Source organism: Engystomops pustulosus, chromosome 4 (assembly GCF_040894005.1).
Source record: "Engystomops pustulosus chromosome 4, aEngPut4.maternal, whole genome shotgun sequence".
Classification (NCBI taxonomy): domain Eukaryota; kingdom Metazoa; phylum Chordata; class Amphibia; order Anura; family Leptodactylidae; genus Engystomops; species Engystomops pustulosus.
This window is the reverse complement of record NC_092414.1, coordinates 162,111,579-162,124,845: the sequence shown is the minus strand read 5'-3', so window position 1 is coordinate 162,124,845 and position 13,267 is coordinate 162,111,579. Positions and strand designations below refer to the sequence as shown.

Genomic DNA, 13,267 nt, shown 5'->3' with positions numbered 1-13,267 from the left:
GCGATAACCGTCTGCGCCATTTGCTGCATCAATTGCAGCGATTCACTAAGATTGTGCACCAGAAATGAAATCATGAATCTAACGCTTCCCCGCACTGGTCTGACACAGTTTACCATCTTTTTGTGCTGGACCTTTAAAGGGCACCTACCACCACAAATCTACCTATAAAGGTAGATCGGGTGGTAGGTGCATCAATGGGACGTGAGGATAGCCCTTTTAAGGGCTAATCCTCACGTCCCCTCACTTTTTTGATAACTTTTATTCCACATATATTTAAATTTACTTATGTGGCTACCGGGGCGTGGAGTAGCCGCATATGAGATTACACGAGGCGGCTACTCCACGCCCCGGTACCCACTTTACCCCTCCTACTCACCCATCTTCGGCGCGCAGCTCCGCGTAGCTGCGCGCCCTCGTCCGGCGATCCTGCCGTCTGCGCATGCGCAGAAGTGCAGGCCCGCGCCTGTTTCGGAGTTGTGATTCACCTACCACCCAATCTACCTTTATAGGTAGATTTGTGGTGGTAGGTTTCCTTTAATTTGTGTCTCATGGAGGCTCACGCAGCTACGCTACAAAGGATAGTGAACGACACAAAAGCGGAGCAGCCACTCCTGTGCAAGCCATTATAGCCTAGAAGAACGTGCAAAGTGCAACAAAATTGTGACGCAAAGCCCTTAGTAAATGTGTCCCACTGTCTCACCGCACTGTGACCTTGCACAGAGAAATATAGGACATGTCCGCTCACTTCTGCATGGAGAAATATAGGACATGTCCGCTCACTTCTGCATGAAGAAATATAGGACATGTCCGCTCACTTCTGCATGGAGAAATATAGGACATGTCCGCTCACTTCTCCATGGAGAAATATAGGACATGTCCGCTCACTTCTCCATGGAGAAATATAGGACATGTCCGCTCACTCCTGCATGGAGAAATATAGGACATGTCCGCTCACTTCTCCATGGAGAAATATAGGACATGTCCGCTCACTCCTGCATGGAGAAATATAGGACATGTCCGCTCACTTCTGCATGGAGAAATATAGGACATGTCCGCTCACTTCTGCATGGAGAAATATAGGACATGTCCGCTCACTTCTGCATGGAGAAATATAGGACATGTCCGCTCACTTCTCCATGGAGAAATATAGGACATGTCCGCTCACTCCTGCATGGAGAAATATAGGACATGTCCGCTCACTTCTGCATGGAGAAATATAGGACATGTCCGCTCACTTCTGCATGGAGAAATATAGGACATGTCCGCTCACTTCTGCATGGAGAAATATAGGACATGTCCGCTCACTCCTGCATGGAGAAATATAGGACATGTCCGCTCACACCTGCATGGAGAAATATAGGACATGTCCGCTCACTTCTGCATGGAGAAATATAGGACATGTCCGCTCACTCCTGCATGGAGAAATATAGGACATGTCCGCTCACACCTGCATGGAGAAATATAGGACATGTCCGCTCACTTCTGCATGAATAAATATAGGACATGTCCGCTCACTTCTGCATGGAGAGGGGAGGGGTGAGCAGCGCTATGGCCCAGGCGAGCATACCTCGCTCTGTATGAACCCTTTAGGTTCAAAGGTCTCCGTGTATACAATGAACTTGTCCCTAGACTTATACTTGCAGACCGACGTATACTTTATCCCTCTTGTCGTCTCAGTAAACATGGCAGCCAGCGACAAACACTCAATGAAAAAGCGCAGCAAGCTATGTCTTTCCATCCTGCTGGAAAGAGCAGTATACGACCAGCGTAGGCCATTAGAGGATATGGGGGACAGATGCAACGCTAGGAGGCACCGCAAACATCGGCAGCAGCAAATCACTGCATACCACGATGGTCACTCCAGGGGGAGGAGCAAACTAAAGGATTTATCCTCATATATGAGCATGCAGTGGGATACACTGCTGTCTTTCGTGACAACAATAAGTAGGGAATCTGACCAACATATGCTTGCAATGGAGAGAATAAATGAGATGTGAACATTGCCTTAGAGAAAATGTGCCATCAAAATCAAGCCTGATAAACCGGGGACACTAACTCATAGATCCAGGCTCAGTGACTGTGATAATCTTTTTATATTTGTTATCCATGGACTCCTTCCGTCTAAAATCAACTTTTAAAATGAAACTAATCAGTCAGAAGGGGTGTTACCAGAGCCCCTCTGTGCTGCAGCTTCACAGGCTGTTAGTCTGTATCTCCCTCTGCATGTTGTAATCTCACTGCAGCAGAGTAAGGCTACATTCACACTGCTGTTGCCCACCCGTACCGTAGCGGGCAACGGCAGTGCACGGGGAGAGGAGGAGGAGGTGAGCGCAGCTCACCCCCGCCCCCTCTCCATAGGAAGTTATGGCGCACGGCGCCGTACTACAGAGAAAGATAGGACATGTCCTATCTTTTTCCACGGTAAGGAGCGGTACAGTGCCGCACGTGTGCTGCACCGTACTGCTTCCGTAGGGCGCCATGCGCCCATTGCCGTCTATGGGGGGCGTATATCGGCCGTATATATGTCCCACATACGGTAGTGTGAATGTAGCCTAAGTTTCACACTGCAGCAAGGAGAGGCTGCCTGATAACCCCTGGAGCCTGTCAGACTCATTAGCATAATTCTAAGAGTTGATTTCAGAAGGAAGGAGGCCATAAATAACAAATATGAGAAGATTACCACAGTCAAAGCGCTAAACTTTGGGTTGTATTTTGTGTCAGTAAACTGCTGGATCATAATTGGTTTCCAGTCACTTTGGACCAGGGGCGTAAGTACAGCCCACTCAGGTGAATCATTCTTTATTGTGCGCTGTTTCATTACAGGAGCCAGCAGAGAGGAGTCCGGGCCTGCCCCTTAATTTGTCCCTGCCCCCCACTCCATGCTTAGGGTGAAGACACACATGGCGTTTTTGGGCCGTTTTTACTAAGTGCGTTTTCAGATCGTTAAAAACGCATGCGTTTTTTGCCCGTTTTTCATTGCGCAATTTCGGAAAAACGGACAAAAACGCATGCGTTTTTAAAAAACGGATGTGTTTTTTAACGCATGCATTTTTAACGATCTGAAAACGCACTTAGTAAAAACGGCCCAAAAACGCCATGTGTGTCTTCACCCTTAGAAGGCCAATAGCGCATCCACCCCCTCCCGGCGGAGAGAAAGAGGCAGCATAGTTTATTAATTTTATGCTGCCCTCGCTACCCCATGCGTTCGCCGACCCCTCACCCCGTGAGAAGAGGAAGAGAGATTAATAATATTTATTTATATAGCGCCATCAAATTCCGTTGCGCTTTACAAATCATAGGGAACATATACAAATATAATATTACATTACAGAGTACAAACAGTCATATGGAACAATAGGAGTGCTCCCTGCTTACAGACTATAAGGGTGAGGGATGACAATGTATCAGAGCTTGTATAATGGTCCAGCCTTTCTTTAGGAACAATATAAAATAATTTGACAAATAAATTAATAAATAAAAATTCTGCTGCTTGAACCAGCCATCAGCCTCCATCTTAATTACAGGGCCCAAGGTGAAAGTGACTGCAGAGAAGCCTGGAACTTGGTATATATTTGCTGTTTGGATTCGGCCTCCTGATGTATCCGGCAGGGTCTTGCGCAGCTTATCTCTATGTCAGCTGTGAAAATTCGCCACACACACAATGACGTCACCCGCTTGTTGACATCATAGTGAGTGCTGATGGTGGGGCATACACTATGATGTCGGCAAGTGGTTGACACAGGGCCCGAAGACAGAGCTGAAGACAGAAGAGGAGGCTGGGCAGGGGGCTTCTGTCTATATACTGGAGGGCAGGCACTGGCTATATACTGGGGGGGGGGCAGCCACTGGCTATATGCTGGGGGGGGGGGGGGCAACCAATTTTCTAATAATTTTAGAAAAAAACAGCTGTTATGTATATAATCTCAATGCACAGACACGAATCTGTATGTAATATGTTGATCGTATGTATAGGTGACTAGTTATACATACCTCATTCGAACTTTCTGTTTACGCATTTAATAGGGGGGTCATATTTAAAAGTGTATGTCTATACATGTAATGGATAGGTGGCTTGCAAAAGTGTCTGGTTATATTTATGATGGGTGGGCCATATAACCTGTGTCTGTTATACATAGTTACATACCCTATATACTAGCGGATAAGCCGAGGTACCTAATTTTAACACAAAAATCTGGGAAAATCTATTGACTTAAGTATAAGCCTAGGATGGGAAATGCATTGGTCACAGCCTCCAGCCAGTATAAAGCTCCTCAGCCCTCCCCCCCCCCACCCCGGGATATATAGCTAGCCAGTGCCTTTTCCTCCCAATATATGGCTAGCCAGTCCCCTGCCCCCCATGATATAGCCAGCCCCTGCCCCCAAGTATACAGCCAGGCTCTGCCCCCAGTATATAGCCATCCCCCGTCCCCCAGTGTATAGCCTGCCAGTCACTCGCCACCGAGTATATAGGCTGCCAGACCCTGCCACTCATTATACAGCCAGCACCTGCCCCCCAGTATAAAGCCAGCCCCCCCCCCAGTATATAGCCAGCTGCCCCTGCCCTCTGTATATAGCCAGCTGCCCCTACCTCCCCAGTACATAGCCGGCACACACAATGACATCATCCCCTTGTTTGTGCACTGCCGGCATCCCATAGGTACCCGAATAGGAGCCCGAGGACCTGATGACGAAGCCGGAGCACCCAAAGCAGCCTGCGGGGGGCTTTGGAAAGGTGAGTACAGTGTTTAATTTTTTATAGGGTTTTTAAGCACAATTTTTGTGCTTAAAAACTCTGCTTATACTCAAGTATATACAATTTGTCCTATAAATAGAATAAAAAACTTATTGCACTTGGGAAATGGTAAGAACAGAAACACAAAAATGCTAATTCTATAAAAGGCGATGGCAAAGTATAAGAATACATACAAGTTCGGGGGCTCCAATGTCTATTCTGTCTAAGGCACCAAAATGTCTTGTGTAATCACTGCTGATGGTACATTAGGGGCACATCCATATCACAAGTGGAATTGTAACACCCAGTTGCCAATTTATATATAGCATTTAATAAAATAGACTTGTCAGTAGAGATGAAAGTTCATCTGTAATATCTGTAACATTCGGTTATCTCCACGATTTGTCATTATTTGATTACCAGGTTTTACAGCAAGTGGTGTACATAATTGCCATGCACATGGTTGTCATGTAATACTAGTTGTTTACAATGGATGACAATTTCAAGGCTATAGCCGTACAATAAAGTCCTATTTTAGATGATTACATATGTATATCCACTAAACTGCTGTAGCCAGGAAAACATGGAAAGATCTTCAAGTTCTCCTGCAATAATGACTGGCATGATCTTCTCCTCCCGGAAGGCCTCAGCTGCGGGCATAAACTCTTCCCATGTTATTGTACGGGTGGATTGATTGTAATGGCAACGTTTGTTATGAAAGTGAAAGTGTGTACACTCCAAAACTAACCCTAAAGCTGGAGCCAGGGGGAGGTTGATCTTCGATACCTGCATTGACAGAGGAAGGAACTCTGGTGTAGCTGCCCCTTTCATCACTGCTATGATAAGACCAACCATTTTACGGATCTGGTGTAGCATGAAGCTTTGTCCTGTCACTACGATTCTCGCAAATTCCACGCCATGCCGAACAAATGGCTCAGAGCAGAAGATACTATGAATGTGTCTACGAGCACTGGGGTCATCTGACAGTTTTCCTCTAGTAAAGTTATGGAAACTGTGTGTTCCCTTGTAAAAAGAAAGAAGTCTGTTGACATGGTGGAAATCTTCTCGAGGCAAGCGGAAGCTGGAGTCAGGAAAAGAGCCGGTGTTCTTGGATAGTGCAAATGTGGGCAATGTGTAAGAATAAGTCCGCGCATCACACTTGAGCTTAGCATTGAAGCCCTTGGTCACTCTCTTTACACCTAGAGAGACAAAAACAAACATGAGATGTTATCTGATAAGTTCAGTTACTGAAATATGTACAGGTATGGATCTAATATCACTTGGTTTTACTACCTAAAACACGGATTTCTGGTGGAAGGTGAGAGTTGATGACCTCCACAGGATTTGCACAGTTGTCAAAGAGGCTTACAGAGATAACTTGAGCCAAAGCAGAAACTCCCTAAGAAAAAAGGAATACAAAAAGAGAGCAAAAGTTGTAGTCGCCGACTCTTTATTTTGTGGCTGCTTTTACCAAATAGTAAAGCTGAAGTGTTGTCCGTGACACTTCACCACACAAAATATGTCACGGAAAATGTCTGATGTAGATAATTAATCATCATTATCATGAAATGAATGTTACACTTTACACGGACCTTGTCTGTGCGGGCACAACGCTGAAATCGTATCAGCTTCAAGTTAGTAGAACAAATCTCAGGAATGCATTGTGCTTTTACGAGGGCAGAAACTATTTGTCCTTCTATGGTTGGTAAAGGAGTTGTATTGTTTATCTGCAAAAACACAAGCCAGATAAATACACATCTTATTCCTGCATCATATCTGTCCATTCACATGTAGCATCCATCAATGATGTTTCAGCGTATCATAGCTGTCTCGCCTCACATAATGAAAACACTGTGTAGTCCTCCTTACCTGCATGCCGTAATACCCTGCACCACAATAAATCATCTGTATAGCATGCTTCTTTTTTGGAATGCTAATATTCCCTAAAAAAGTTTGAGGCTCCTCTTCATTGTCTTCTTCTAATGTCTTTTCACAAGAATGATCATTTTTATTTCTCTAAAAGAAAAGAATAAAATGAGTTGTTACTTCGTACAACAGAACAAAAGACTGATTGTGAAAGGTTGCAATCTACTTTGTATGAATAATATTAGATCTTATTTTTTTTTAAGTAATTTACACCCAGAATTCCCATAAAGGTACTTAAACCACCCAAATTTTGGAAAATGATTTCAATTTTAGAGAAGGTGTTCTGTATTTGCGAGATATCCGCTCCATAATGGGCCTTAGCTGTGCCATGCGACTAGTAATCAGTCTAAATACTGGTCACATGACACAGCTTAGGACCAAAAGGTAGCACTTAAAGGACAATTACCAACAAATGATCTGATGGTAGACTGTCCTCACATACCTGCTCGTTACGTCTTTTAGGGGTTGGAAACTGTTTTTGCAAATCCAGAAATGGTCATATTCATGTAAAAACCGCTTTATGTAAAATAGGCTGAGGCGCTCCGGCTGACGTCACTGTCCCACTATGAATTAACTATGTACTCCACAGTCATTATCCACCCCTCGTCCCTCCCGCTAATAAGCAGACAGCCAGCGACATTACCTGGCTGTCTGCAAGTCTCACGATCCAGCGCCACCGGGTGGATAGTATGATTGCGAGACTATCCAAATCCTATGATCTGCTGTATGAACTTGCCCCTTCAGTACCTGGTATGGAATAAAGCCTGAAGAGCTTGTAAAGGGCTTCCTGCAAACACTCCTTGGGCAAAGAAAACGCTGAATTATTGTCCTCATCTTCTTCCTGGTAAAATATTAGAAATACACAGTTTTAGCTTTTTATATCGAGAACTTATCCTTTCCGCCTACAATGCACAATGTCCAAATGGAACAATTCTGGTAGCTTCCCAGTACATGGCAGGGAATATTAAACACCGTCATTCGGAAATACAATTTGTTAAGCAGAAAACAAGCTGTTCCAGAGCATTTGTGTATTGGTGTGTAACTTATTATTTCAGTGGTACCCTGTGGAGTTACTGGAAAATCTCTTAAAGGGAACCAACCACCACGAATCTACAAATAAAAGTAGATCAGGTGGTAGGTGGATCTATAGGACGTGAGGATAGCCCTTTTCAGGGCTTATCCTCACATCCCTGCAATTTATCAATAACTTTTACTCTACTAATATGTACATTTTGTAAAGAGGCTACAGTGGCATGGAGTAGCCGGAGCTGAGGCTACATGGCGTGGCTACTCCACGCCCCAGTAGCCTCTTTGTTCCTCCTACCCAAAATCTTCAGCGCGTAGCTCCTCGTAGCTGAGCGCCCTCGTCCGAGAAACCTGCCGTCTGTGCAGAACAGCAGGCCTGAGGGTGAAGACACATGTGGCGTTTTTAGGCCGTTTTTACTAACTGCGTTTTCAGATCGTAAAAACCGCATGCGCTAAAAACCGCATTGCTTTTTATCCATTTTTAATTTTGCAAATTCGGAAAATGCGTTTTTTTTAAAACGGACGCGTTTTTTATAGCATGCGTTTTTTACGATCTGAAAACGCACTTAGCAAAAACGGCCTAAAAATGCCACGTGTGTCTTCACCCTGAGTCTGCGTGGTCACTGCTCCGAGGCTGTAGGAGTAGCTGGAGCTGAGGCTACACGGCGCGGCTACTCCACGCCCCAGTAGCCTCTTTACAAAATTTACATATTAGTAGAATATGTAAAAGGGCTATCCTCACGTCCTAAAGATCCACCTACCACCCGATCTACCTTTATAGGTAGATTTGTGGTGGTAGGTTCCCTTTAAAGTAATGGGTCCCCCACTGATCAGGAGAATAGGGGGTAACCCATTTGACGCCATGTTGCTCCCAAAGACAAGTGGAGCACCAGGACGTGCATGTCTGGGATGCCTGTTCATCTCTGCAGAGCAGACAGCGATTGGCGAGTATGACGCTTGGCAATCTCCGTCAGCTCCACAAAGATGAATGGGGCAGCCGGCTGCTCCGCTCATCTCGTTCCCTTGTCTAGACTTTGAAGAGCATCAGGTAACTATCAGGTGTACAGAAATATATATACAGGCAGTCCCCAGGTTACATACAAGATAAGGTCTGTAGGTTTGTTCTTAAGTTGAGTTTGTATGTAAGTTGGAACTGTATATTTTATCATTGTAATCCCAGCCAGAACTTTTTTGGTCTCTGTGACAATTGGATTTTAAAAATGTTGGATTGTCATAAGAACCAGGATTATCAATAAATCTTCATTACAGACGCCTGTGATAACTGTTACAGCTGTTTATTGTAGCCTAGAACTAAAGTACAATAAATTACCAATATCCAGAGGTCCGTTTGTAACTAGGGGACCGCCTGTATATATATATATATATATATATATATATATATATATATATATATATATATATATATATATATATATGATACCAGGCAAAGGCTAAGCGCCTCATGCTAGAGGTGTCATTAGTTTGCCTCTTTATAAAAGCATATGCACATGCAGATTTCCTACAGAACCTTGTCAGACTTTTCATTCATGGCAATGGGATTGCAGATTTCAAAGATACTTTTTCTGTAGAAGCAGATAAGGCCACATTAGTTTCTGCAAATTATCTGCCCAATGTGAGAAGACGGAGTATAACCTTCTAGGTCTATATGGGCTTCCGTAAAGCAGTATTGGAGCATGCTGGGACTTGTAGTCCTGTGGTAGATGATTAGTAATATAACTATTATCGTCTTTCCAGATTTCACAAATAATAATAACTGGTCACATAGAGAACAGCCATCAGTCACCCCGAGCAGGGGTTATGCACAGTGCTGGACTTACAATGCCACCGGAGACATGTGGACTGGAGGACCTTTAATGACGTCACGACCACGTGATCAAATCACATGTGTGGGAGGAGTCAGACACTCAGCCTTCCTAGTGATACGTAGGAGCTTTAATGCTGCAAACAGCGTGCTGATGGACAGCACGGCATTTTGTAGTGTACAGTGTGTTGTATGTAGTGTACAGTGTGTAAGGTGTACAGTGTATAGTGTACAGTGTGTAGTGTACAGAGTATAGTGTACAGTGTGTAGTGTGCTGGATCATGCGGCTCAGCTCACTATGGCCGGCGCCACACGTGGCGCTTTTGTCTGCGCTTGCAAACGCAGACAAAGTCGCGCCCACCGGGGCGGGCCTCGGCCCGATCGCATCGGCGTTTCTATGGAAACGCCAGCGATCGGGAACAAGCCGCCGGTGTTTTGCGTTAATTTAACGCGAAACACCGGCGGCTCGTTCCCGATCGCAGGCGTTTCCATAGAAACGCTGATGCGATCAGGCCGAGGCCCGCCCCGGTGGGCGCGACTTTGTCTGCGTTTGCGTTTGCAAGCGCAGACAAAAGCGCCACGTGTGGCGCCGGCCTATAAGGAACCGGCTCGTTCCACCCTATAGTATTGCACGGAGAGCGGCCTTACACTGTGTCAATGTAGTAGGGCTGAGTATGTGCCATTATATATGTATAGAGACTGTAATAGAGCTGTGTGTACACTATTATATATGTATAGAGACTGTGTAGTAGAGATGATTGTGTGCCATTAATGTGTGTGTACTACTATACCGGTTGACATGGTCAAGACAATCTCCTGCAGTTCAAACCGAGCATCAGTATGGGGAAGAAAGGTGATTTGAGTGCCTTTGAACGTGGCATGGTTGTTGGTGCCAGAAGGGCTGGTCTGAGTATTTCAGAAACTGCTGATCTACTGGGATTTTCACGCACAACCATCTCTAGGGTTTACAGAGAATGGTCCGAAAAACAAAAAACATCCAGTGAGCGGCAGTTCTGTGGGCGGAAATGCCTTGTTGATGCCAGAACTCAGAGGAGAATGGGCAGACTGGTTCGAGCTGATAGAAAGGCAACAGTAACTCAAATCGCCACCCGTTACAACCAAGGTAGGCAGAAGAGCATCTCTGAACGCACAGTACGTCGAACTTTGAGGCAGATGGGCTACAGCAGCAGAAGACCACACCGGTTGCCACTCCTTTCAGCTAAGAACAGGAAACTGAGGCTACAATTTGCACAAGCTCATCGAAATTGGACAGTAGAAGATTGGAAAAACGTTGCCTGGTCTGAGGAGTCTCGATTTCTGCTGCGACATTCGGATGGTAGGGTCAGAATTTGGCGTCAACAACATGAAAGCATGGATCCATCCTGCCTTGTATCAACGGTTCAGGCTGGTGGTGGTGGTGTCATGGTGTGGGGAATATTTTCTTGGCACTCTTTGGGCCCCTTGGTACCAATTGAGCATCGTTGCAACGCCACAGCCTACCTGAGTATTGTTGCTGACCATGTCCATCCCTTTATGACCACAATGTACCCAACATCTGATGGCTACTTTCAGCAGGGTAATGCGCCATGTCATAAAGCTGGAATCATCTCAGACTGGTTTCTTGAACATGACAATGAGTTCACTGTACTCAAATGGCCTCCACAGTCACCAGATCTCAATCCAATAGAGCATCTTTGGGATGTGGTGGAACGGGAGATTTGCATCATGGATGTGCAGCCGACAAATCTGCGGCAACTGTGTGATGCCATCATGTCAATATGGACCAAAATCTCTGAGGAATGCTTCCAGCACCTTGTTGAATCTATGCCACGAAGAATTGAGTCAGTTCTGAAGGCAAAAGGGGGTCCAACCCGTTACTAGCATGGTGTACCTAATAAAGTGGCCTGTGAGTGTATGTTATATATTAACCCCTTAACGTTGAAGCCACTTTTCACCTTCCTGACCCGGCCCATTTTTTCAAATCTGCCCTGTGTCACTATAAGTGGTTATAACTTTGGAACGCTTTAACATATCCAAGTGATTTTGAAATTGTTTTCTTGTGACACTTTGTACTTCATGTTAGTTACAAAATTTTGGTGGTATGTTTTGCATTTATTTGTGAGAAAATCAGATATTTGGTGAAAATTTGGAAAAATTCTCAATTTTCGAAATTCAAAATGTTCTACTTTTTCCACACGAGTCATAACACCAGAAAACGTAATAACTAACATTCACCAAATGTCTACTTTATACCTCCGTGTTTTTTTATACATACTATCATTTTTGTAAGCTGTTATGGGGCTTTGAACGTTAGGTGCGATTTTTCACATTTTTCATAAAAAAAGCTAAATCCTGCTATTGAGGGACCCTCTCAGGTTTGAAGTCACTTTGAGAGACCTAAATAAAGTAAAACATAAATTACCCCCCTCAACGTACGTAAAACAACTTTTATGAAGTTTGTTAACCCTTTAATTGGTTTTCAGGGGTTAAAACAAAATCGGATGCAATTTTGAAATTTATTATTTTTTTACTAAATTAATGTGTTTTTCATAAAATGTACAAATTCTCAGTGGATAAAATATCAAAACGCTCCACAATGTTTGATACCCAATCTCTCCCGTGTATAACAATACCCCATATGTGGTGGTAACCTGCTCTATGGGCACACGCCAGGGCATCGAAGGGAAGCTGCGCCGTTCAGAGCAGATTATTCATTATCACTTTATAATGGCTATACAATCTTTATTTTTTTGGCAATTTGGACATATAAGGGCTTATTTTTTGCGTCATGAGATGCACTTTACAAATACTTCATTTTAGTGGGTCTGTAGCTTTTTGATGAGATTTTATTAACTCTTTAATGTATGGAGGAAAAGAAAATTGTCAATTTTGTCAAGTGTCAAGTTTTTTTGTATATTTTGGGGGTCGTACACCGTACACTAAAAATACTATAATATTTTTATTCTCTAGATCACTACGATTACGGTGGTACCTCATTCATATAGTTTTTTTTATATTATTTACAGGAAAAAACCGAATATAAAGAAAATCTCATTTGTTTTTGCATCGCCATCTTTTCGGAGATATAACTTTAATATTTTTTGGTTGACAGAGCTAGTTTAGGGCTTATTTTTTACGTGTTGAGTTGTCCTTTTCAGTGGTACCATTTTGGTGCACATAACTTTTTTTTGATTACTTTTTGGAACATTTTTGTGAAGGGATTTTATGAAAATTTACATTTTTGGTGAGTTTTTCGCGTTTTGTTTTTACGGCGTTCACCGTACAGGTCCAATAATGTTTCCGACTTATTGTACAGATTGTTACGGACGCGGCGATACCAAATATGTGGGGTATTTTGGTGATTTTCAGGTTTTTTCACTTTATTAGATGTGTATAGGGAATGTTTGTGTTTAGGGGACTTTACTTTATTTAATTAATTCTTTTTATTAAAAAGTGTGTTTATTTAGTGTTTTTTGTTTTTTACTTTTTTTTCTTTACTTTTACAGGTTAGCTTGAACAAGTGATCCACTGATCACTTGTTCAAGCTATTCTTCACCTAATACAGTGTAATACAGATGTATTACATTGTATTATGTGACACACTGAGCATGCTGCGCAGGCTGAGCATGCGGCTCCCGGAAGGAGGATCACGCAACCCCGGGCACTGGCAGTCCTGGGGCTGCGATCGGAGCAGCAGACCCCCCCCCCCCCCCGATTCCCCCCGATTCCAGCTAAATGCCCCTGACACACCGCGGTCAGCG

The 13,267-nt window shown here is 43.8% G+C and overlaps 1 protein-coding gene across 4 annotated transcripts; it reads right to left on the bottom strand.

Annotated features, from left to right (window-relative positions):
• Positions 1 to 5,044: 5,044 nt before the first annotated feature.
• LOC140125680 (pseudouridylate synthase 1 homolog) lies at positions 5,045 to 9,624 on the bottom strand. 4 transcript variants are annotated; one of them, XM_072144543.1, is made up of 6 exons: positions 9,523 to 9,624; positions 7,406 to 7,499; positions 6,602 to 6,748; positions 6,325 to 6,459; positions 6,026 to 6,131; positions 5,045 to 5,931 (listed from the first exon to the last, which is right to left on the bottom strand). In XM_072144543.1, exons 1-6 carry the CDS (start codon positions 9,537 to 9,539, stop codon positions 5,267 to 5,269), a joined length of 1,164 nt encoding a protein of 387 aa, XP_072000644.1. In that variant the 5' UTR covers positions 9,540 to 9,624; the 3' UTR covers positions 5,045 to 5,266. The 4 variants fall into 4 exon arrangements, with proteins under 4 accessions (XP_072000644.1, XP_072000646.1, XP_072000645.1 ...); XM_072144545.1 differs by lacking the exon at positions 9,523 to 9,624 and adding an exon at positions 9,338 to 9,476; XM_072144544.1 differs by lacking the exon at positions 9,523 to 9,624 and adding an exon at positions 9,213 to 9,290.
• Between the last annotated feature and the right edge of the window lie 3,643 nt (positions 9,625 to 13,267).